At 43.0% G+C, this 24289-nt stretch overlaps 1 protein-coding gene across 15 annotated transcripts in view; it reads left to right on the forward strand.

Moving 5' to 3' along the window:
• Nucleotides 1-24289, forward strand: part of EXOC2 (exocyst complex component 2) — a 214910-nt gene that overhangs the window by 182355 nt on the left and 8266 nt on the right. For all 15 annotated transcript variants that reach the window (XM_072729245.1, XM_072729255.1, XM_072729259.1 and 12 more), the window contains 2 exons: nucleotides 13830-13885; nucleotides 16298-16420. In XM_072729245.1, coding sequence (XP_072585346.1) covers nucleotides 13830-13885; nucleotides 16298-16420 — 179 coding nt within the window. The remainder of the gene's footprint in view (nucleotides 1-13829; nucleotides 13886-16297; nucleotides 16421-24289) is intronic.

Below are 24289 nucleotides of genomic sequence, written 5' to 3' on the forward strand. Positions count from 1 at the left end.
CAAAAATCTACAGTTAACAAAAGAACTGTTCCATGTTGTGTCATAAATGAACTATCATCAGGGACCTGGACATCATAACGAGACAGAAAGGTCTACCCTGAACTTAAGTGTGTATGATCAGTCAGTTGGGCCGTGCTACAACGTTACTTTTGCTTCATTCTATCATATTAGCCAAGCTAGAGTTCTATGTTAACAGTTTGACCAAATGTGGATATGAAAGTTTATTTTTAATAAGATATGTTGCAAATTACGGTCAACCAACATCTTTTCATCAATACTTCAAGCATAAAAGATGAGAATCCTAACAAAAATATACAGAAACCACAAAATGGTAGCTGCCCATAACATTATAAATAAACTTTCTTGAGCTGGGACTTGGACCATGATCTTGAATTGGATTTAGATTTTGAAAAAGATCAGTTTCAGTGTTCAAATCTTACCATTATCAGAATGGCTTCTGCTACACTGCGGTCTTCGAGCTGGTGTGTTTCTAAGACTATAAAGTCTCCTATGCATTTTATTCAAGATTTATTTACTTTACCAAGTGAGAGAGCACAGCAAGAGGGCCAGGGGGGAGGGAGAGAATCTCAAGCCGACTCCAGGCTGAGTACTGAGAGACTGTGACATGCAGGCACCCCTAAAATCTTCTATGGTTGTAACCAAAGTACCAGCTTCTTGATCTTCTTCTTTCATAACTTCAGCTTCTAGAACACCGTATCTGTCATAATCATCATTAGTGTGAAGAATTGTACACGTCCCATGCTTCCTTGGTTTTCATTTGATTTGGAGTCTTCTAATCCCCTTGTGCAAACTGTATTTCATTTCTGCATCCACAAATCCATTTTCTGTCTAAATTACATAAAGCATCTTTGGTGTCTCAGACATCCTCAGGTTGAATGTAAGCAACTCATCTTGGATGATGGGTGTAGAAATCAAGTGGAACATACGCATCAAAATAAGACCATAACGACCGAACTTGAGGTGTAAATCTTTGGACCAGGTATCAGCCACGTTCCTTGCGAACAGAGATGGGCTGGGATGCAGGTGGCAGGACATGACGATGACATGAGTCTCAGCAGGGGCATAAATCGTCCACAGATCCTCAGAGACTCTCAGCCGGAGGGTTCTACAACAGCCACCTAGAAGTTATACTTAATTTTTAAAAGAGGAGAAAATTACAAACTTAAAAATCTCAAGAACAGAGCATGATGATTAGTAAGTGCAGCCAATCATGTACCTTTTTCAAGCACATATCTTTGTGTAATACTTTGTGTAGGACTTTTCAGCTATGAAAGTCACTAAGTCCAATGATCTAAAGTAAACGTAGATTCAGATCTTAAAGTCACTGTGATTTCAGTTTTAAAGCACTTTTATACTGTTAAATGTAAAACTTATAAAGCGAACTTATTAAGTGAAGCATCCATAAGCTGAGATCCATGAATGACTACAGAGATCAAACCCCCCTCACCCCCATGGGACATGTCTCATGAGCACGTACATTTGCTGTGTGTTAAGCAAATATTTGGGGGTTGTTTTTTAACTTTAGCATAACCTTGCTTATTTAAACTGATAAAATGATTTTTATTTCCTTTTTATCTCATTTTCTAATTTGTTTTTTATTTACAATGCACGGAATATGTAATGTGCATATGTATGTATAAATCGTGTTTAAAAATGTATATATGTATTTTTATAATATATTAATAGAGTGGCACATAGTTTTATAAATCAGAGGTTATGTACTATATATCATAATCTTATATCAAGAGGGCTCAAAATTCTTTTACCTATAACTTGCATAATCAAAAAAGTTTGAAGACTACTGCACTGTGCCTCTTGATGGCAAGTCACCAAGGGGGGTCCCTGTAATAGGAAGTCCCTGTACGTAATGGATTCTCAACGTGTATTTGAACAAACGAACGTTTTAGTGAATGGATGCCTCTCGAAGTGTAGGTGCCTTCTTGTGTGTCCTCTGCCTTAGGAGCAGCATGAAAGAGAACCTGGTAACATACCGTTTAGTCATAACTGAATGGAAACATGTAACGCTGGCCCATTTATTTTTGTCATTTTTAAGCTTGTAGCATTAAAAATAAAATACCCAACATCATTTTGCTTTGGTTCATATTGAAAACTTGATAAATTTATTAAGATATTTCATTTTGGTCCATTTTCAAATAACAGTATTTTACAGTTTAACTTATTTTTACATGCATTATCACATTTTATCCTTCCAACAACACCATTGGGGTAAGATTTTAAAATTTGGAGAATCAGAAAAAGAATCAGACTTATTTAGGATACCAGCCTTAGGACTTCGGTGCTATTTGTCTGTCTCCAAATTCTAACTTTATCATTCATACTGGAGACATATAAGGGGCGGACTAGAGGGGTAACAATACTATACAATTTTGCATATCCTAATATTTTGTAACTAATTGGGTTAAAAAAGAACTTTGTGCCTTTCTCTGTCAGAGGCATACCTAACAGTTAGAAGAGGGAGGGCCGTTGCTTTCCCTGAGCGACGGCTCACAGCTTTGGTCTCACAGTCCGACCCCGCTGAAGAGACGGGTGGTGGTGGCTTGCCAGAAGGACAGCTGGGGTGTCCAGTTTTCCTGTCTCCCTGACAACCAGTGACTTGCACGGTAGCATTTCAAAGTATGGCGGAGTTATAAAGGTTACTATAATAAATGGTCAAAAGTACCAGGAACAATAAAGGGGTTATTGCATTTGATTTTGGATAAAACTGTACCAGAGCCTTCCGTAAGCAACAAATGTGGTGGAGCCATAAGAGCAAACACTGATACTGAAGGTGGAAAAACTGAATAATTGTTAATAACATTCTTCAAGAGAAAAAACAACTTAGAATTCAAATATTGGAATGAAGATTTTTGTTACAGAGACTCAGAGAAACAAAATCCTAGCAATGAACCGAGTGATTGTTACTACCCGTCCTGCTCCAGCACCTTGCTGCTCTGGACCTTCTGTGCCTTTGTAGTTGGCAGCCTTGACAACAAACTTTAAGAGCAGTTTTCCAAATAATGGAAGTGTGGGCTTGTGGATGAAAACCGCTTGTGTAGTGAGATGCCAGCATCCAAGCCCTTTCTACGTTGCCCTGCTGCTTCCTCAGTTTCATTCCAGCAGTTAAAAACCGAGAGCTTGGTGGGCTTAAGTGACACAGTTAGGCTTGAGAGATGCTTATTGAAAGATTTCAAAGATCTTGTCACAAATGGCAAAATTTCATTCCACATCTTCTTGGGATATTGGGATATCCATCTATAGATGGATCTATAGATCCATCTATAGATGGATTCCACATCTTCTTGGGATATATAGATGGATATTTACGTTGCTTCCGTATCTTGACTATTGTATATCATGTTACAATAAACGCAGGGATCCATGTCCTTTTGAATTAGTGTTTTTGTTTTCTTTGGGTAAATACCCAGTAGTAGAATTACTAGCTCATAGTTTGGATATTTGGAGGAACCTCCATACTGTTTCTGCACAGCCATGGCACCAACTTACATGCCTACCAACAGAGCACGAGGTTCACATCCTCACCAACACATTATTTCTTGTCTTTTTGATACTAGTTGCTCTGACCTGTGTGAGGTGACAACATGGATGGACCTAAAGGATATTATGCTACGTAAAACAAGACACAGAAAGACAAATACCATAGGATTTCACTTATATGTGGAATCTAAAAACAACCAGAAATAGACCCATAAATAAAAAAGAAAAAAAAAACTGTTGTTTGCCAGAAGGGAGAAGGATGGGAGGATAGACAAAATGAATGAAGGGGAGTGGGAGGTGCAGGCTTCTTCCGGTTATGGAATGAGTAGGTCATGGGGATGAAAGGTTCAGCATGGGAATGTAGTCAGTGGTATTTTAATAGTGTTATATGGTAAAAGATGGTAGGTAGGCTTATGAACGTAGTATAATATTTAGCGTTATTAAATCACTACATTGTACACCTGAAACTGATGCAATATTTTTTGTCAGTTGTGCTTCGATTTTAAAAAATGTCTTACGTAAATGACTTTAACCTCCAAGTTAACTATTGGCTTTTCATATTTTTTCTCCAGTTTTATTACAACTTGATTGTTTTTAATTTCAACATCTTTTTTTCTTTGTTTTAGTTTAATGGCTGAAACATATTATCACATTTTATTTCTTAAGTTGTATATGGAACCATATGTTGAGAATAGGGACTTTACCTTATTACCTCTTTGCTGTGCCCCACAATGGTGAATCCAGCTGTAGAGGTGCAACAGCTGCTCCGTACCACGGATGGCACTACCCGGCGTTTTCATACCATCTGTCGTGGGTCAGACGGCGGGAGGGCACCTTCTGGGTGTTCGCTCAGTGAATCACAGGGGCCCACGGGGCTGACTGGGGGAGCCAGCTCAGGATTCCAGCTCAGTCCGTAAGGCCCTGGTGCCATGTTCTTCAGCCTGGCTTCTTGTGAGCATTTATTAGTTTTGGTTTAATCAAAGTCATTTTATTAAAAAAAAAAAAAACCTGAGATTTTGAAATTGAACAGCTACTACATACACATCTGTTTATGAAGTGTTATATACAAATGTGATGAAACATTTCAAGTATAAAGCAAAATGCATCCATTTACATAGAATCTTATTTTCTTGTCTCTTTCACTTTGCTTATTGAACTTGCCCTCTAATGAAAAAAAATTTTTCTGCCAAAGACTACATTGAAGCAGAGTTTGATTTATCAGCTAATGTTAAATTGATTAAATGTCTATTTTTAGGTCTGAAATACAGTATATCGTGTTTCAAATGATGAAACTGATATTCTACGCTAAATGTCTAAACTGTAATATTCTAACACAGAATAATGTTAGTGTATGTAATTCATAATGTATTTTACCAATCAGACTTTAACTTTGAAATGGGAGACGTGATTGCTCATTTTTTGGGTCTTGGAAGCTATTTGTCCTTAGTGTATATGAATGCTAAACTGTTATGAATATAACAAATGGAAAACATAAGCCATGAAATAATTTTATTGTTATTTTTCACTGCTGGCAGTATTTTTCTCTTTTCATAGAACAGAGTTTTCCAATTCATATTTAAAAGCTAGGAGATCATATTAATTAAAGCCAGGAAAAAAAAAAAAAAGATCTTGGGAAAGAAGAGAAAAACTGTAAAAGTGGAGATCATTCATTCCTATACTACATACGAAGGGTATCCTCTCCTCAAGGGTTCATTTTAAAAATTCCTCATATGGCAAAAGACATTTATCTATCTAGGAAGAGAGCTCAATTTAGGACTGATCATACTAAAATGTGAAGACCTAGCACTTAAAACCCTTTCAGTTTCCAACACAAGCTAATTTTCTTGCAGAGTATTTAGACCTTTCTGTCTGTCTGCCAGTATCGACAGTTTCTGGTTACCTTTTTTCAATAGGTAGTAATTTCAATAATGTGTCTTCAGAGTACAATTGAAAAGATAATTTATTTAGAAAAAAAAATACCCCGAAGTTTTTTCATGTAGTGTTTCAGTTTGACCCAAAAAAAAGTACATTGTGGGATATTTATAGTATTTTTCAATCTATTTTTATCTGTAGACTAGGACTGATAACCGATGTAGGGCACAGGGGTTAAAAACAGGAAATGTGGTTTTTAAAGTAGGTAGTATCTCCAGAGTTTCCAGAGTCTTGATTTCCTATAGTATTGACCGAAGAGTATCAGGTTTCAAAACAACATTAGGCAGCATACCTTGACACCGGGCTGTTTAAAGGAGTCGTCTGTTCACTTAGGACAGGAAATGCTTCACGGAAAAGTTTGCATTCTTGGTGTAGGTCCAGATGGCACAGCGGGTGTTTTCTGTGATTGCAGGGTCCCTTCTCTCTAGCTCCTTGAGAGGGTCCTCCTACAGCTCGGGAGCGGGGGTCCTGCCTAGATTTCAGTGAATCTCCTTGGATGTCTTGAGTGTTTGGGTTTAGATGTCGTATTAGGGTTTCAGTGGAAAGTTTTGTCCTCCTCACAGTCGAGGAGCGCGTGTGACACTTATTATTAATCGTAGTAAGCAGAGCATCCAGGTTAAGGTGGAAAGGCCTGTAGTTGTGTATGGCTTTGAATGTTTACGCGGCAGGTTGGTGGAACTGGTCCAAACTGAAAACCTTTGACTCGGCTATTCCGCTTCTGGGAGGATGGTTTATGTGGATTAACCTACGAGAACACGAGGATCGGTGTTCACCGCAGCACGCTTTATAGGGGATGCCCTGAAAGGCGGTGCGATTGTCTAACGGTAGGAGAATGAGTCAGGAATAAATAGAATAAAATAAATAAGTCAGAAGGGATAACAGAATAAGCCGCTCGTGGCACACGCGCGCTGTGCAGTCGCGGGCGGCCCTGGGGGTGTGCCCCGGGATGGAAGAAGGCCGTGGCGTTCTAGGGCGAGGCGGGAGCCCGTGTCAAGGAGTGTGTCGCGCGGCCTCCCGGGAGGGTGGAGGGCTCACAGCCACGGGGGCAGATTTGGGAGGACACGCAAGGAGGGGAGAAGGGCGAGGAGAGGCTTCCCAGGCTCTTACTTGTTATTATGAAAACATGCGCTTCTGTGTTGTGTTCATTCTTTTCAATGAGCATTTAATGTTTTTTTTTTTTTCTTTTTCAAGATAAAAAAATCAAGAAGAAAGGTTGGTGTTCAAACGCTCACTGTTCCATTTTTTTTTTTTTCATGTGGACACTCTTTAGAGAAATCCGCCTAACGGTTCATCCAAATAATTAGTAAGAAGAAGGAAGAGTAATTATAAGGGAAACAGATCTGCTTATGTGGCCCTTTTTAATTTTCCCATATCTCAGAGAAGACCTTCAGGTCCGATTTCCCAGCTAGGATGGAAACCCGGTTCCTCGCGTGCCTGTGCTTGTCTGCCGTAGGTTATCGCTGGTGCTGGGCACTGCTCCGTGAGATTGGCACAGAGGCAGCCCTCGGGTCCTTGCACCACGCCAGGGGACCGTGTTTTCATGAGTGGTGCTGAGGACCTCGCCCAGGAGAAGCCCGGGCTTAACCAGCGTGGTCCTAGGGTTTCTTTCAGGCAGTTGCTCTCTTGTGCTGTTTTAGAGACGGGGCAAGGCTCCCTCCCACGTGCAGGAAGCTCGTGTTTCCTTAAATCCCTTGGTGTCTCCGTTTGAGTGTAGAGGGGCTTTATTTCTTGTGGGTCTGTTCTTTTTCTGGGGGTGGGGGGAGTCACCGCTGCATCCCGCCCCTGCGAGAGCCTGGCATGAGCCGTAGCCGTCCCTCCGCATATTTTTAGTCGCCGGCGCATCCCTAGACCACGTGCCCTCCCCGTGAGATCCACGTGAGAAACTGACACGCAGAGCAAGGGAAGAGCCTTCTTCTCCCAGTTTCACGTATGAAAATCAGGACCTTCCTTGCTGGAGGAGGTGTGTGTCGTCCAGACCAGTTCCAGGAAGCCCAGCCTGTGAGGAGAAGTGCCGGTTCCTGCTCAGAGCAGAGATGAGCTTTGTTTTCTCCACGGGGAATTTCCACGCGGGGCCGCCAGATTAATTGCTAAGTGGTAGTCTAGGTTGATACTGTGTGGGTGGGGACGCTTTTTTGGTCAAATATCATGACACATCCTAATTTCATATTCAGAGAGTAGAAGAGATACATGTTGTAAATACTTAGAAGTCGTTCTCATCCCCTTGGAAAGTTGTGGGGGTTTATCTAAGGGGAACCTTTTTTTCAAAAAAAACACAATACCCATTAGCACCTCACGATCCTGTAACGTCTGTGACTCCAAGAAGCAAGTCAGCCTGCCTTGTTCTCCTCGGGCCCACTGCTCGCAGGGACAGCTCACTTCCCAGTAGCCCTGTGAATGCGGCATCTATGGCCCACTTAGCGCCGCCGCCGAAACCCTGGTGCCCTCACCCATCACCGCGGGTCCCTTACGTTCGCACATGTCAGAGCTGCTCTCGGGGTCTCCGGCACACCGTGAGCGCTCAGCAAACGCGAAGGTCTGTTATTTGAAGTGCTCTGTTCCCTGAGTGTGTAACCGGAGAAACAAAGTGTATTTGGGAAAGGAAACAAACGTGCGTAGACTGGGCAGCATATGCCATTGTGCTGTACTTAATCTGTTCAAATCATATTTTTCAAGTGGGGGGGTCCTGAAAAATTATTTCGTAAGTACTGTTTTTTCTTTTTTTCTTTTTTCCTGGAATCCTATGAGAAGTAAGAGATGCGTGCTTCAGCGGAGAGTATCTCCTTTACTCACAAACTGAAGCATTTACATTTTGGGGGTGGCCCACGACACAGTCCTATACCATAGGACCCCGCATACATTAGTTTTCCTGCTGCCTCTGTCCACTCATTCATTCACTCACCAATTTTTCTGAGGGGCTCAGGGGGCTGCCGGCGGCCAAGGCGTACGTGCTGCCGGCCTTCCTCGGTTTCCTCGCTCTAAGTACTGCTGGGCCCCAGCCTCAGGCATGCAGCCCCCGGGGGGGGGACAGTGAGGCTCGGTGCCCGCCGTGCAGCTGGCGGCGGGGCAGGGTGGATGGCAGCCGGCCGGGCAGTGCTGGGAGCCGTGGGAGCTGCAGCCGAGGCCGGGGTGGCCACGGGGAGGCAGCGGATGTCGCCAGGCCCCTTACACCTGTCACGCCATTTAATAAATAGCTTAGGGACGAGAGCTGTTGAGAAACCCGGCCCAGGTGAGCGGCTTGGCCTGTGTGCTCGAGCTTGGCGCCTGCCCCCCGGTGGCCCCGGCCATCCCTCGGCTGTCCCCGCGGGAGCCAGGCCTTCGCTGGCCGGCGCTCTGTGTCACGTCCAGCCCCTCTTTCCAAACCGATGCAAAGCGCGGCAAAACGGTGCCACTGGAATTCCCACTTTCGGTGAACCTTGTGTAAACCAGGAGAGCGAGGCGCTAGCCAAAGGCAGATGTCAGGGACCGCACGTCTCCGGGGCCTGGTACTGTATCCAGGCACCTGCTGCCGTCAGGCCCTTGGCACGCCTGCCCGCCGCTCAGAGCTGCTGGGGCCCCCGAGGGGACCCTGGCTGCAAGGCGGGGGCGCGGGAGGCGGCCGGCAGCCGGGCCGGTCCAGGTGCACGCTCCTCCCGGTGTGCTGCACACACAAACGGTGAACCTTGACCCAACCGTGTACGTCTCTGTTAAAAAAAAATAATGCCTAAGTACGTGTACCGCGTTGTGACCTACAGACTGGCCCCCGCAGCAAGGTGGGCTCCCGGTGGGGGCCTGGGCTGTGCTCCCCGCGCCCCCCGCCAGCCGGCAGGGCCCACCCGCAGGTGCACCCGAGCATCAACAGCTTGTTGGCGAACAGTCGTCGTCGTCTCTACATTTGTAAACGAGGCTGTTGTCTAAAGGGTGAACCGATGTTCGTCTGGGGCCGAATCCGTAGGTATCGATCGGTAAGCCGGGACTTCGACCCCAAGTCGTCTGGCTTTCCGTCAAGTGCTCTGTCACCGAGTGAACTCACAAGTCATCATCAACCGTGAATGTTAATAATCTTGAATTGGGATCAGTGTTGTGGGAAGAAAGTGTGAACCACCCAAATCAGCCCCCAAAGGGTCCCTCTGTCACCATCGTGGACCTTTGAAAGCCAAATGTCAGAGCCGGGTCCTGCCCGCACGGGCCACAGTCCCCTGGAGCTCCGCAGCCACGTGGATGACACGATGTCCTGTGGCCCCTGTTGACGCCAGGACCCACCAGCATCCCCGCGACGCCCTTCCCGCCCTGCGGGCCTCACCTACGCACTGAGGCCGACCGCGCGCAGGCAAGGCCCGGCTTCACATTGGGCAAGGCCCAAAGCCGTGGTGCTTCAACTCCGAGTAATTGAGCCCGTGTCCTTCGGCATGATTTCCGTGCGCTTTGCTCTCCCAGGTCGGAAAAGAGCAAATCTGCCACCGCAGCCTCCGCGAGAGGCTGCTGCCCGACGTCAGCCGCGCTCTGGCGGCTCCTTCGGCCTCGCAGCACGCGAGCACGCGCTGCTGGGGACCCGCGCCCTCCCACGGCTGGCTCGGGGACAACGTTTTAAGACAGAAAAGTCAGCAGACACTCAAGGCCCAGGGCCTCGTCGGGGTTCAGTTTTCCAGACGCACCTGGAGGCCTCCGCGCGGAGCCGAGTGAGTGGGAGCCAGAGGGCAGGCCGGCGCGGACCGTGCGGTGCTGCTGCGGCTCCGAGGCCACCGACAGCCTGTGGCCCGGAGTGGAGAGAAAGGAACTGAGATTCTTAGGTAGGAAGACCACAGAGATCCTATCTGCTTGATGCTTATGAACCTTCAGACCTCAGGCCCTAGACACGGACGCGGCAGTCTCTGGGTCCGGCGCCCTGCCTCCGCCCTCCTGAATATATTCTTTGACCTTTCAAGAACTTAAAAAAGTTGAAATTGCAAGTAAATGTTTCACAGGTTAGCGTAGATCGTATTACAAGGATTTTTTTTCTTTTCTTTTTTTTTTTTTTTTTTTACGATCTAGAACCGTTCATTTCATACCACACATTTGCGACATACAAGTCAAACACGTGTGAATACCAGCAGGTTGGGGTGAAACGTAGTAACGGACACTGAGGGGTCGTGACACATACCGGGGACATACACTTGAGGGACCCAATGTCCCTACCTCTGATACGTGCCTGTCAGGGTCCACCATGAAGTAGAAGCCCAACAAAGTGATGTTAAGTGACTTACTGAGAACTACCAGCCATTCCCTCAGAACTAACAATTTCAACCCAGTATGTAAAAATATAAAAAAGTAAAAAATTAAAATACCGTTCCCTGTATTTAATACAACGGGTAGCTTTTTGGAGACAGGCAATCAGTGACCTGTTCTTCGTTTTTCACATTTTATCGTCATTAACACCAGCACATGCACTGCTTTGGAGGGTTAGGATGATATTTCACAAGTCTCCCGCCTCCAACTAAACATGCCCGTTTCCGGCACGTTCCATTTAACGCCGTCTTTGTGAACCTTTACTGACCCGACATGTGGTTTGCCCAGGAGCTCTCTTTCTCTTCATCCCTAGGGCCACAGATTTTTTTTCCCCTTCTCTTTTTTCCAACATTAGCATTTATCTCTTAAAGCGGTCGCCCTTGTTTTTTTTGGAGGGGGCTACAATTATTTCATTTTGTCCTATTCATAAAAATTAAGTCCCCGAGAGGTACAATTTTTTTTTCTCAATTTATTCAGGTTGAGGCCTTGTGTTCCTTCTAACATATTATCCTTGTGAAACCTGTGGTCACCCCAAAACAGGAAGCTTGATTTTGTTTTCAAATTTTTTATCAACAGCAACACAGTTGTAATAGTTGAAAGTATCTTGTGCTTTTATTCTTATTATTCACAGCTTTGTCTCTAGAGTTACATTGAGTAATTTGGATTTATCTCTCTTACAGGGTTTTTTATTAGTAATGCTCAGTCTGATGGGTTCTTGCCAGGAAATGTTTTTCCTATCAGGGTCAGAGTGGGAGTTGAGTTGATAGCATGTGACACTGGCTTGCTTTATTCTAAGTTTAATTTTCTGCTTTTTAGTCAGCACCGTGGCCCCACTCTTCTCTTTTACATTGAAGAATGTTAGAAGCTAAGAGCTGCCCTCACACCTCCAGTCCTCGTTGCTAGAAACTTGCTAAGCCCTCGGACTCCTGACGTTTGTTCAGACAGCAGCATCGGCGGAACCCTGGTTCTCACAAAGAGCTGAGACTGTTGCACCTCTTACCCTTAGTTCCTCGTATCCCCACCGGCCTAAGGTTGCGCCTATATTCTCAGCGAGTGTGTGCGAGGGGCGCATCCGCGTTCGCGCTCCCTCGTGTGGACCGTGTGCACCCATGAGCCGGCCCCTCACACTGTGCCCCCGCGACCGTCGGAGGCCCAGAGCCCTTCCCTCTGGGAGCAGGGAGGAGGGGGCCTGCGGGCGGCGGCCCTGGCTGCCGGGCAATGTCCCAGCCAGGCCTCCCTTTGGCCTCACTCTACGCAGGTGGACAACCCACGGCAAGGGCTCTGCCGTGGGCCCCCGGCCCGCCCGGCCGCGCGCACAGTGGTAGCTCACCTCACTTTCACTTAACAAAAGGCTCCTGACACTTTTCTCTCTGCCTCCCGGGTGAGACTTGTCACCTCGCAGTTACTTGGCTTCGACTGATTTCTGAATTCCATCCTTTTGCTCTTCGACAGTTTTCTTAATTTTCCCACCGGCCAAAACAAGAACACCTGAACCCCCAGGTCCCTAAGCAGTGTATGTGAATTGGCTCCTCAAAAGCAAAACAGTGCACCTGTGTGTACGCAGCCCGCGAGCGACTCAAGAGCTAGCTGCGTACTCGACTCGGAAAGCGTCAGTTCGGAAAGTTGATTCTACGTCTTGGCCGTTAATCCCAACGTTTCTTTTTTTTTTTTTAATTTTTATTTATTTATGATAGTCACAGAGAGAGAGAGAGGCAGAGACACAGGCAGAGGGAGAAGCAGGCTCCATGCAGGGAGCCCGACGTGGGATTCGATCCCAGGTCTCCAGGGTTGCGCCCTGGGCCAAAGGCAGCGCCAAACCGCTGCGCCACCCAGGGATCCCCAATCCCAATGTTTCTGAATAACCAGTAGTTTAGATGACCTTAACGGAAGAAGATTCTCCTTAAGATCGTTACTGTTAACATCCATGATCTTACAGCACAGCGGGATTTTCTCTGTTCTGCGGAAAGGAAAGTCTCCGTTATTTGCAGTTAACCCTGGCAGGCACCCCGGAGTAGTGTTCCACTCCAAGGAAAAATGGCTTCCTTATAGTTACGGTAGAGCTTCGTCTTGGGTTTACATTTTTCCTCCTATAAAATGAGGCAAGCTCCTAATGAGCCCCATGGACACCAGGGCTGACGACGTGCACTGTCTCCCGTCCTGCCCACGGCAAGCCTGCCAGCGAGGCGCGTCCTCGTGCTCTGATGGAGAGAACTGGCCTCTCTGTCCCCTCGCCAGAAGCCATGGCCTGTAGGTGATGAAGCGGGTTTGATCCAAAATAATCTGACTTTAGGGGACCCCCCACCGCCAGGTGGCTCAGTGGTTAGCGCTGCCTTCGGCCCAGGACATGACCCCGGGTCCTGGAATTGAGTCCCACATCAGGCTCCCTGCATGGAGCCTGCTTCTCCCTCCTCCTGTGTCTCTGCCTCTCTCTGTGTGTCTCTCATGAATCAATAAATAAAATCTCAAAAAAAAAAAAAGAAAAGATAATCTGACTTCAGACTCCTGTACTATTAGGTCTTGTGCACCCTGGCTTTTGAGTGCAGTAGTGCTTGTTAATTCTCTACTGTCCTGAAATCCTGTATTTTGTCCAGTCTTTAAATTGCTTTACAGAATCAGACTGATTTTGTTCCAAGTTTCTCACAGAAGTAATGTTTTAAGATCAAAATGGTCATTCTGCATAACTTAATTTTTACCTTTGGAGGTAAAATGCTATAATAGGTATTTAGCTTTTGTAAGCTTTGGTAAATATCTTTTTTTTTTTTTTTTTTTTTGGTCTGCTAATGTGTGTCTGTACTGTTTGCACACACACACACACACACATTCATGAAGAAACTGAAGGAGAATCTTAAATTTCAATTTTGAAACACACTGGCCATCAATTTCAGAGAAATAATGACAGAAATGGAAAAACAATGAAAGAAAATGGCTAATTTAACTTTTTATTTTTTTTTTTTAACCTGTACGAAAATAGTCCTTTTACCATTTGGTCCTCAAAAGGAAATAGACAGTGGTAGTGTTACTTTCTGTTTCTTCTTAGAAAACTCTAAGACAGTAGTACAGTGCACAGTAATGCCATCAAGGGAGACGGGGAGTTTGTTTCCATTAAATGCCTTTTTTCCCCTCCCTTATCTTGATTTCAGGTGTCAGAAACTATTTAAAAGAAGCATTGGTGAATATAATTGCTGTGCATGCAGAGGTAAGCTGTCATTAGATGTTCCTAAGAAATGTGGGTAACTGGAAAAAAATAAAAAGAGGCAAATTTGATGGGTTTTATGGTCTTTTTTCCCTTCAGAATGTATCTTGACTATAAATACAGTACGGCTCGATTCTCACGCGTGCACACACGCACGTGCTTTTTAACTATGAGAATTTTTTTTTTCTGAAATTGTGCTTAAAACCAAATTCATTAATGTTCAAAAGGTAAGGAGAAGAGAGATTGAAAAGATGTTTTTTCCTTATCTTGGGTTGAAAGGAATGTTAAATCCCTTACATTGGAGAATTCATCGACCTCTTTTTACCCAGGATACAAACAAGCGTCGGTGTCTTACTCGCGTAGCAGCGCGTCCTTACATGGTGGCTGGGATTCCAGAAAACTAGACTCGTTGGAAGGTTGGGCCGAGAGGGCAGGCTGAGGCTAGGAGACAGGTGCAGGGGTCCTATCAGCGGTGACTTAGGGACACGTAGATGCTGGTGCTTCTGGTTCACGCTCACCTTGCCTTCAGCTTCACCCGAAGCACCATCATCTGAAGCTTAACATGAACCTCCTTTGTTAACATCCTTCTTAGAAGGACTCTTCTCAGTAACATCAAAAGAAGCGCAGCCTCCACCATTATCACCACTGCGACTCCCGCCTCGCTAATCTCACAAGCCATTACTCACTGCTTTGCCAGGACTTTCAGAGTTGTTATGGCTCATAGACCGATGGGTGACCAGATAGCACGGGGCCCAGCGAGAGGTTATCATTAGATAGTTTCCACTGCTGCGAGTGCCTTTTGAGCTGTAGGGGCCTGAGAGGTGGATTTGGTTTATACCATTGTCCTTACCCACAATGATCAGAGGTTGTCAAGGTAAACTGGGAAAACATGGATAATCAAGGCAAAGGTAGAAGAGTAACCAAAGGAAACAGACTGCTGCCTCGTTCCCAAATTTGGCTCTAGGATTAAAGCAACTAGAGCAGAAAGCAAAATGTAGTATATTACAGTTTTCATTTCCTCGTAAGGGAAAAATCTACACATTCTTCTATAAAAATACAGTCTTTTTTTTTTTTAGGATTTTATGTATTTATTTGAGAAAGAGAGAGAGTGAAAGAGAGCATGAGCAGGGAGGAGAGGGATGGTCACCGACCCCGGGATCGTGACCTGAGTCGAAGGCACCCAGGTGCCCAAAAATAAAATGTATATATTATTTGACTGTAGCAAGAATTTATCACATACATTTTTTAATGATTTTATCAGAGATACACAAATGCTTTCGTAGTGTTAGCTTCTAGTAAAATTAGGGTATAGAATTAAATCATCAGCCAGTGAAAGCATTTCTGTGGTAGATGGATGGTGGTGCTCAGAGGAATCATAAAATATGTAGGCATTTGCAGTGATGCTGGTGATTCCTTAAAGAGGCAGCTTTTATTAACGTCCACTCTCAGGAACCATGATTTGTATTAGGGTTTTCAAACCCCCTTTTAATTTATCTCGGCGACTGAAAGTAGAATTTCATTCATAATGTTTATTATTTAGTATTTCCCACATGATCTTAACTTGACAGATTTATAAATCAGCATAGTAAAATGTTTCACCATATTTTCAAATATAATAGCTCTTAGCCTGAAAATATCAAAATTCAAAGTTTAGAAATGATGTTTTATGTCAAGTGAAATATCTATAAAATTCAGCAAGTACTGGGATGCCCGGGTGGCTCAGCAGTTGAGCATCTGCCTTTGGCTCAGGGCGTGACCCCAGAGTCTCAGGATTGAGTCCCCGTCAGGCTCCCTGCCTGGAGCCTGCTTCTCCCTCTGCCTGTGTCTCTGCCTCTCTCTGTGTCTCTCATGAATAAATAAATAAAATGTTTAAAAATTCATTCATTCATTCATTCAGCAAATAGTGGAATTGGGGACTTTGTTGTCCAATACACAATAAAGTCCCCAATATGATACGGTGTTGGTTTTAATCTAAGAACGGTCTGACCCAGTATGTTTTTCTATTAATTGTGGTAAAAGAAAAGAAAAAAAGAAAAAAACAAAACAAAACAAAAACCTGGCACAGCATGTTTTTATTTATATAACTTCCCTTTTAGAAATAATATTTCTTTTTGTGAAAAGGGCAAGAAGAAGAAATCTTTGAAATTATTTTTAGTTTGTCAGCATCAATAATACCTTTCAGAATTATATTTGCCAATATTTTTAAGAGGATTAGTTTTGGCATCAATCACTCAATACAACTGAAGTAGAAGTCTGTAACTTCCTTTCACTCATAATAACCATCCTTTAAAAATAGGACTTAGAAGACCTGTGACTTGCTGTGTTTTGTGCATTTTTGTTTGTTTGTTTCTAACAAATTCAAGTCAGGAAGTGTTCCCTCAATGCATCACTTCTTACTTTAAACCCTTCCATCAGGTGTTCACGATTTCCAAAGAATTGGTACCTCGAGTTCTATCCAGGGTGGTGGAAGCCGTTTCTGAAGAGCTAAGTCGGCTGATGCAGTGTGTTTCATCCTTCAGCAAAAATGGAGCATTACAGGTACCAAAATCAGTCAGTCCCGTGTTGAACTTTTATTTCATTTAGAACATAGACATGTATTTTTAGTTATCGACCTTATGATATACGGACAGGTTTGGGGCTTGTTTTTGTTTTTGTTGTTTTGATGAATCTGCTGATTTATCATCTACCATCGTATCTTATATATATTGTCTACGATTTTTATAGGGCTTCTGTTTCTTTAGAGCAGAGCAAGACCCTCATGACTCTTGTGACATCTGAATGCAGATTCCTTCTAAAGTTACGTGATTTGTTTTGTTTTTTAGTTTACAACTATCTTCATGCAATTCAATTTCGCAGGAAATGTTTAGCATTTAACTCTTAATAAATCTTTTCAAACCATTCAATGCAATTTTCATAGGAATGACCACCGTCTCTTTGCACTCACGATCCATTGGTTTATGTCGTAGTTATTGAAGTCACATGGTCATAATAGCAAGTATAACTTCCATAAGCCAGATACTTCTTGGTGTGCGTATGACCAAACCGAGAGCAGCCCAGGTATGCAGCATATGGGAGAGTCACCTACTACCTGTGGACTGCAGTGACCTCGAGCGTTGCGAATGTGTTCTTAAAAAAGTACTGGCCGATTTCCTTCCAGTACTGGCTGAGGGAGTTTCTATCAGGCCACCTCCCAGCAGATAACTGTAATCATGCATAATATAGAAGAATCATAAGTGTAAACACAAAAACCTGAAGATACTGGAGGACGGCCATGAGCGAGTGATTCTGGAGGAAAGGGCACTTGAGGAATTTTTCACTTCTTACAGATTTTAGCCCCGAGGCAGGCCGAGGAATGCCTACAATTTCACAAAACCTGCTATGTTTCTGGCTTGAAGAATAGGCTTCCACCACAATTACAGGGAAGTGAGGTATCCCAGAGAGCAGAAAACAAGAGCCACAAATGTATACACTGCAGAAATCACCAGCTGACCCGTGACCTACTGCTGCCTGGTCATAGTCTCCTCCAACCAGCCCAGTTAGGCTGGAAGAACTGCAGTAAGACTTGAAGGGCTGCCCAAGAGCCAAGAATTTTCAGTCTGAATCCAAATAAGTTAATTACTTGCTAAAACAAAACAAAAGATCAGTCCTCTGTAGGAACATATTATAGAGCCCACATAATATTGACAGTGTCCAGGAAATTATCGAAATTTACATGAAATGCACAAATGAAATAAAACAGAAAAATATGACCCATCCTCAATAGAAAAGCAAACAACCGAGACCAATCCTGAGATGACGCAGATGTTGGATTTTGAAGGCAAGGACTTTAAAACAGTTGTGTTCAGTGATGTAGGAACTATTCATGCTCATAATGAATGAATAGTTAGGAAACCTCACCAGAAAAATAGAAACCCAAAAAAAGGAACTAAATGGAAATTCTGGAATGGAAAAATACAATATGTGAATTTTTTGAAGTCTTCTAGATGTGAATAACAAACAGCAGAGTAGAGAGGACGAAAGAGAAAGTCAGCATATTTGTAAATCAACAGAAATTACCCCATAGAAAGAACAGAGGAAAGAGTCATTGGAAAAAAAATAATAAATAGAACTCCGGAGACCTCTGGGACCATGTCAGAAAGTCTAGCATACAGGTAATTCGATTTCTAGGAGAATCAGAATGGCTAATCAGGACATGAACGATGGCCGGCATCATTAGTGATCAGAGAAGTGACCGTCAGCGCTACCATAATAAACCATTACCCGTCCGCCAGGATGGAGAAAATTAAAGACTTAGAAATACCGAGTGTTGGCAAGACTGGAGAGAAACTAGAAGCCTCCCACACTGTTGGCGGTATAAAACGGTACAGTGACAAGAAAAGCCTTTAAAAAAAAAAAAAACAAAAGCAAAAAAAAATACAACTAAACACACGAGTACCCTTTGACCCCGCCATTCCAGTCCTAGGTATATAAGCAAGAGGACTGAAAACATGAGGGCCAAACGCTGCAGATGGCCCAGGTATCCATCAGCAGAATACAGGAAGGGCACGTGCAGGGGTGCGGTGAGGGGGAGACGGGGACCAGCTGGGTGAACCTCAGGAGCATTCACGGGGTGAAGGGAGGCCTGCGCGAAAGCTCGCGCACCGTATGGGGCCATTCGCAGGAAATTCTCAACAGATAAAACTGTGGTGGGAAAAGTCCAGTGCTTTCTTCTAGGTGGTTGAGATGAACTCGGGAGGGGCCCGAGAGCCAGATTCTCAAAGCTAAGCAGGGAGGGCGAGGAAGAGAGCTCCGCACGCCCAGGAGGACAGCCTCCGCCGGCCGGGGCAGCCCTGTCTGATGGGAGGACTTCGGGGGACTCTAGCCCCCAACCACCCTCACCCACCGGGAGTCACTGTGTGAGGCCGCGCTCTTTTGAGCAGGTGACAGATTAACCAGAAATGACCACTCACCTAAGGGCTAATGCACCATCTTCAGAACCTTCCTGAGACGCAGTGTAGAGAGAAGTGGAACCACAGTTTGGTTGGTGCTTTTTTTTTTTTTTAAGTTTTTCTTTATTCATGAGAGACACAGAGAGAGAGAGAGAGAGAGGCAGAGACACAGGCAGAGGGAGAAGCAGGCTCCATGCCGGGAGCCCGACCTGGGACTCGATCCCGGGTCTCCAGGATCACGCCCTGGGCTGAAGGCGACGCTAAACCATGAGCCACCTGGGCTGCCCCAGTTTGGTGCTTTTCAGTGATCCGAGGACCCTTGATCTGTACGTGAAGTCTCACTTTTTCTTTCTTTTTTCTTTTTAAGTCTCACTTTTTCAAGCTTGCAAAAAAGTTTAAGCTTTAGGTTACCTTTTGTTGTTGTTGTTCTTGAAAGTTTTACGCAGATGAAGCTCACCTGCCACACTGTGTTGTCTACAAGGCAAGAAGTATGCACAGTTCAGTGAATTTTCTTTCACTGTGTCGACAGAGTTGTGCAGCCATCTACACAGCCAGCTCCAGAACACTGGACCCTGGAGGAACCTTCCCAGCCGCCCCTCCCGGCCACAGACGAGCAGCATCCTACTTTCTGTCTCCGTGGTTTCCTTTCCTTTCATCCTCTTCCCTCTCCTTCCCTCCCATCTCTTCTTTTTTGTTTTTCTTTTTTAAAGATTTTATTTGACAGAGAGAGCATGAGCAGGGGAGGGGCAGAGGGAGAGGGACAAGCAGACCGTCCCTGCTCCATCCCAGGACCTGAGCAGAAGTCAGATGCTTCACCCACTGAGCCACCCGGGCACCTTCCATGATTTTCCAACCCTATGATTTGCCTGTTCTGGAAATTTCCCATAAACGGAACCATATGAATATGGCTTTTTGTGACCGGCTGCTCTTGCCAGTTAGCGTAGCGTTTGCAGGGCTCATACGTGCTGCAGTATGTTCCAGTACGTCACTTCATGTGGTGGTTAGACAGTATTTCATCCTGTGAATATACCCCATTTTCTCTGTCTGCTCCTCGTCGGATGGCCATTCACGTGGTTTCTACTTTTTACCTAATAAGAGCATTCACATATGAGTTTCTATATGTTTTAATTTCTCTTGGGTATAGTCTTAGGAGGGGAATTGCTAGCTCAGATGGTTACCCTCTGCCAGACTGTCTGTAAACCGACTTGTTCCATTTTACTTTCCTACCAGCAGGGTATAAAGATTCCAGTTTCTCCACATCCCCCCCAGTGCCTGGTGCCGTCCATCCTACTGATTCCCGCCACCGCACTGCGTGTCAAGCGTCCCCTCATTCTCTGGGTTGCTTGTTACTTTCTTGATGCTCTAGGTTGCGGCACAGAAGTTTTTAGTTTCTATGGAGCCTAATTTATCAAGTTTTATCTTGTTGCTTTTTCTTTTTTTTTTTTTTTTTTTTTTTTAGCTTTAATTCTAATTCCAGTGCAGTAACACGCGGTGTGATGTTAGTTTCGTGAGTCCAACGTAGGGAACCAACACTTCCACACGTCACCTGGTGCTCACCTTGACCAGTGCACTCCTTAATCCCCATCACCTATTTAACCTCCCCTCACCTCCTCCCTTCTGATAACCAGCACCCTGTTCTCTATTCTTAGGGGTCTACCTCTTGGTTTCTCTCCTTTTTTTTTCCCCCTTTGCTCCTTTGTTTTGTTTCCTAAATCCCGCATATGAGTGAAACTATATGGTATTTGTCTCTCTCTGGCTTATTTCGCCCTGCATGGTACTCCGGCTCTATCCAAGTCATTGCAAACGGCAAGATTTCATTCATTTTTACATCTGAATAACATCCCATTGCATATATCTACGTGCATACAGACCACATCTGTATCCATTCATCAGTTGATGGGCCCTTGGCTATATAGAAATAATTTGGCTATTTTAAATAATGCAGTAAACTTAGGGGTGCACCTATCCCTTTATTAGTGTTTCTGTTTTCTTTGGGGTAAATCCCCAGTAGTGCAGTTGCTGGATCACAGGGTAGCTGCATATTGTTGTCCAGAGTGGCTGCACAGCTGGCATCCCCTCCAACAGCGCAGGAGGGTTCCTTTTTTCTACATATTCTCACCTTCTGCTGTTTCTTGTGTTGTTCACTTCAGCCTTTCTGACGGGCTGACAGGTATGAAGTGATACCTCATGAGTGATGAGCATCATTTCATGTGCCTATTGGCCATATCTATGTCTTCTCTGGAAAAATGTCTGTTCATGTCTTCTTCCCATTTTTTAAATTAGATTATTTGGTGTTTGGGTGTTGAGTTGTATAAGTTCTTTATATATATTGTATACCGACCCTTTATCAAATACATCATTGCAAATATCTTCTCTCTTCCTGTAGGTCACATCTTAGTTGGGTTGATTGTTTCCTTCGCTGTTCAGAAGCTTTTTATTTCGGTGTAATCCCAGTAGTTTATTTTGCTCTTGTTTCCCTTACCTCAGGAGACCTGTGTAGGAAAAGGGTACTATGGCCGATGTCAAAGAAGCTACTGTGTTCTCTTGTAGGATTTTTATGGTTTCAGGTCTCACATCTAGGGCTTTAATCCATTTTGAATTTGTTTTGCTATATGGTGTGAGGAAGTGATTCAGTTCATTGTTTTACATGTTTCTGTCCGGTTTTCCCAACACCATTTATGGAAGAGACTGTCTTTTTTTGTATTGAATATTCTTTCCTGCTTTGTTGAAAATTAATCAACCACATAGTTGTGGGTTTATGTCTGGGTTTTCTGTTCTGTTCTAGGGATGTATATGTCTGTCTTCAGGCCAGCACCGCACTGTTTTGATCACTACAGCTTTGTCATATAACTTGAAGTCCAGAATTGTGATGCCTCCAGCTTTGCTTTTTCTTTTCAAGATTGCTTTGGCTATTGAGGTCTTTTGTGATTCCATACAAATGTTAGGATTGTTTGTTCTAATTCTGTGAAAAATGCTATTGGTATTTTGATAGGAATTGCATTAAATGTGTAGATTTCTTTGGATAGTATAAACATTTTAACAATATTTGTTCTTCCAATCCATGAGCATGGAATGTCTTTCCATTTCTTTGTGTCATTTTCAATTTCTTGTATCACCGTTTTATAGTTTTCAGAGTATAAGGGTCTTTCGCCTCTTTGGTTAGGTTTATTCCTAGATAACTTATTATTTTGGGTGCAGTTGTAAATTATATTGATTCCCTAATTTCTCTTTCTGCTGCTTCACTATTGGTATATAGAAATGCAACAGATTTCTGTACCTTGATTTTGTATCCTGCCACTTTACTGATTTTGTGTATCAGTTCTAGCAGTTTTGTGGTGAAGTCTTTCAGGTTTTCTATATATAGTGTCATATCGTCTGTAAATAGTGAAAGTTTACTTCTTCCTTCCTTACTTAGTTGACTTTTATTTCTATTTGTTGTCTGATTGCTGTGTCTAGGCCTTCCAGTAATAATGTTAAATGAAAGTGGCAAAAAAAAAAAAAAAAGACATCCTTGTCTTGTTCCTGACCTTAGGGGAAAAGTTCTCAGTTTTTCCCACTTGAGGATGATGTTAGTTGTGGGTTTTTCGTGTATGGCCTTTATTATGTTGAGGTGTGTTCCTTCTAAACACTTTGTTGAAGATTTTTATCATGAATGGAAATTGTACTCTGTCATGTTTTTTCTAGATCTGTTAAAATAATCATATGGTTCTTGTGCTTTCTCTTATTGAGTTATGTATCATGTTAATTGATTTGCAAATATTGAACTACCCTGGCAACCCAGAAATAAATCCCACTTGATCATCATGAGTGATTTTTTTAACGTATCGTTAGATTCTGTTTGCTAGTATTTTGTTGAGGATTTTTGCATCAGAGATATTGACTTGTAGTTCTTTTAATCATTTCTTTATCTGGTATTTGTTTAGTGGATAATGCTGGCCTCATTAAATTAATTTGGAAGTTTTCCTTTTTTATTTTTTGGAGTAGTTTGAGAAAAATATGTATTAACTCATCTTTTAATGCTCGATAGAATTCACCTATGAAGACATCTGGTACTGGACTTTTTGCTTTTTGGGAGTTTCAGTTTTGGTAGTTTATATGTTTCTAGGAATGTATCCATTTCTTCCAGGTTGTCCAGTTTGTTGGCATACAGTGTTTTCATAATATTCCCTTATAGTTGTATTTCTGTGCTGTTGGGTATTTCTTCTCTCTTATTTGTGATTTGATTTATTTGAGTCTTTCTCTTTTTTTGCTGATAAGTCTGTTTTATTGATTTTTTTTTTCAAAGAAGCAGCTCCTGGTATCATTGATCTGTTCTATTACTTTTTTAGTTTCTATATTATTCATTTCTTTTCTAATCTTTATTATTTCCTTCCTTCTGCTGGTTTTAGATTTTGTTTTCTTTTTCTAGCTCCCTTAAGTATATTTAGGGTTGGGGTTTTGTGTTTTTGTTTTTGTTTTTTTAGGTTTTTCTTGCTTCTTGAGGTAGGCCTGTATTGCTCTATATACTTCCTTCTTAGAACTACTTTTGTTGCATACCAAAGATTTTTGTCTCCTTGTATTTTCATTTTCATTTGTTTATGTGTACTTTTTTAGTTTTTTGATTTCCCAGTTGACCCATTCATTGTTTAGTAGCATGTTGTTTAACTTCATATATTTGTGTTACTTCCACATTTTTTCTTGAGGTTGACTTCTTGTTTTATAGCCTTGTGGTCAGAAAAGATGCATCATATGACTTCAGTGTTTTTGAATTTGTTGAGGCTTGTTTTGTGGGCTAATATATGATTTATTCTGGAGAGTGTTCCGTATGCAATTGAGAAGAATGTCTATTCTGCTGTTTAACGATAGAATGTTCTGAATATATATCTGTTAAATCCACCTGTTCCAGTGTGCCATTCAAAGCCTTTATTACCTTGTTGATTTTCTGTTTAGGTGGTCTGTCTATTGATGTAAGTGGGGTGTTAAAGTCCCCCACTATTACTGTGTATTATCAATTAGTTCTTTATGCTTGTTATTTACTGCTTTTATGTATTTGGGTGCTCCCAAGTTGGGTGCATAAATTTGTAGAATTATTATATCTTGTTGGATTGTCTCCTCTATTATTATATAGTGTCCTTCTTTGTCTCCTGTTACAGCCTTTGTCTTAAAGTCTGTTTTCATCTCAAATAAATATTGCTACACCGGCTTTTTTTTTTTTTTTTTTGACATCCATACACATGATAAGTGTTTCTCTATCCCCTCACTTTGAATTTGTGGTTGTCTTTAGGACTAAAATAAGTCTCTTTTAGGCAGCATATAGATGGGTCTTGCTTTTTATCGATTGTCACCCTGTGTCTTTTGATAGAATCATTTAGTCCATTTACATTCAAAGTAATTATTGATAGATATGTATTTATTGACATTTTATTACTCGTTTTGTGGTTGTTTCTGAAGATTTTGTCTAATCCTTTCTTGTCTTTCTTTCATGACTTGGTTTTCTTTA

Source organism: Vulpes vulpes, chromosome 12, assembly GCF_048418805.1.
Source record: "Vulpes vulpes isolate BD-2025 chromosome 12, VulVul3, whole genome shotgun sequence".
NCBI classification, from domain to species: Eukaryota; Metazoa; Chordata; class Mammalia; order Carnivora; family Canidae; genus Vulpes; species Vulpes vulpes.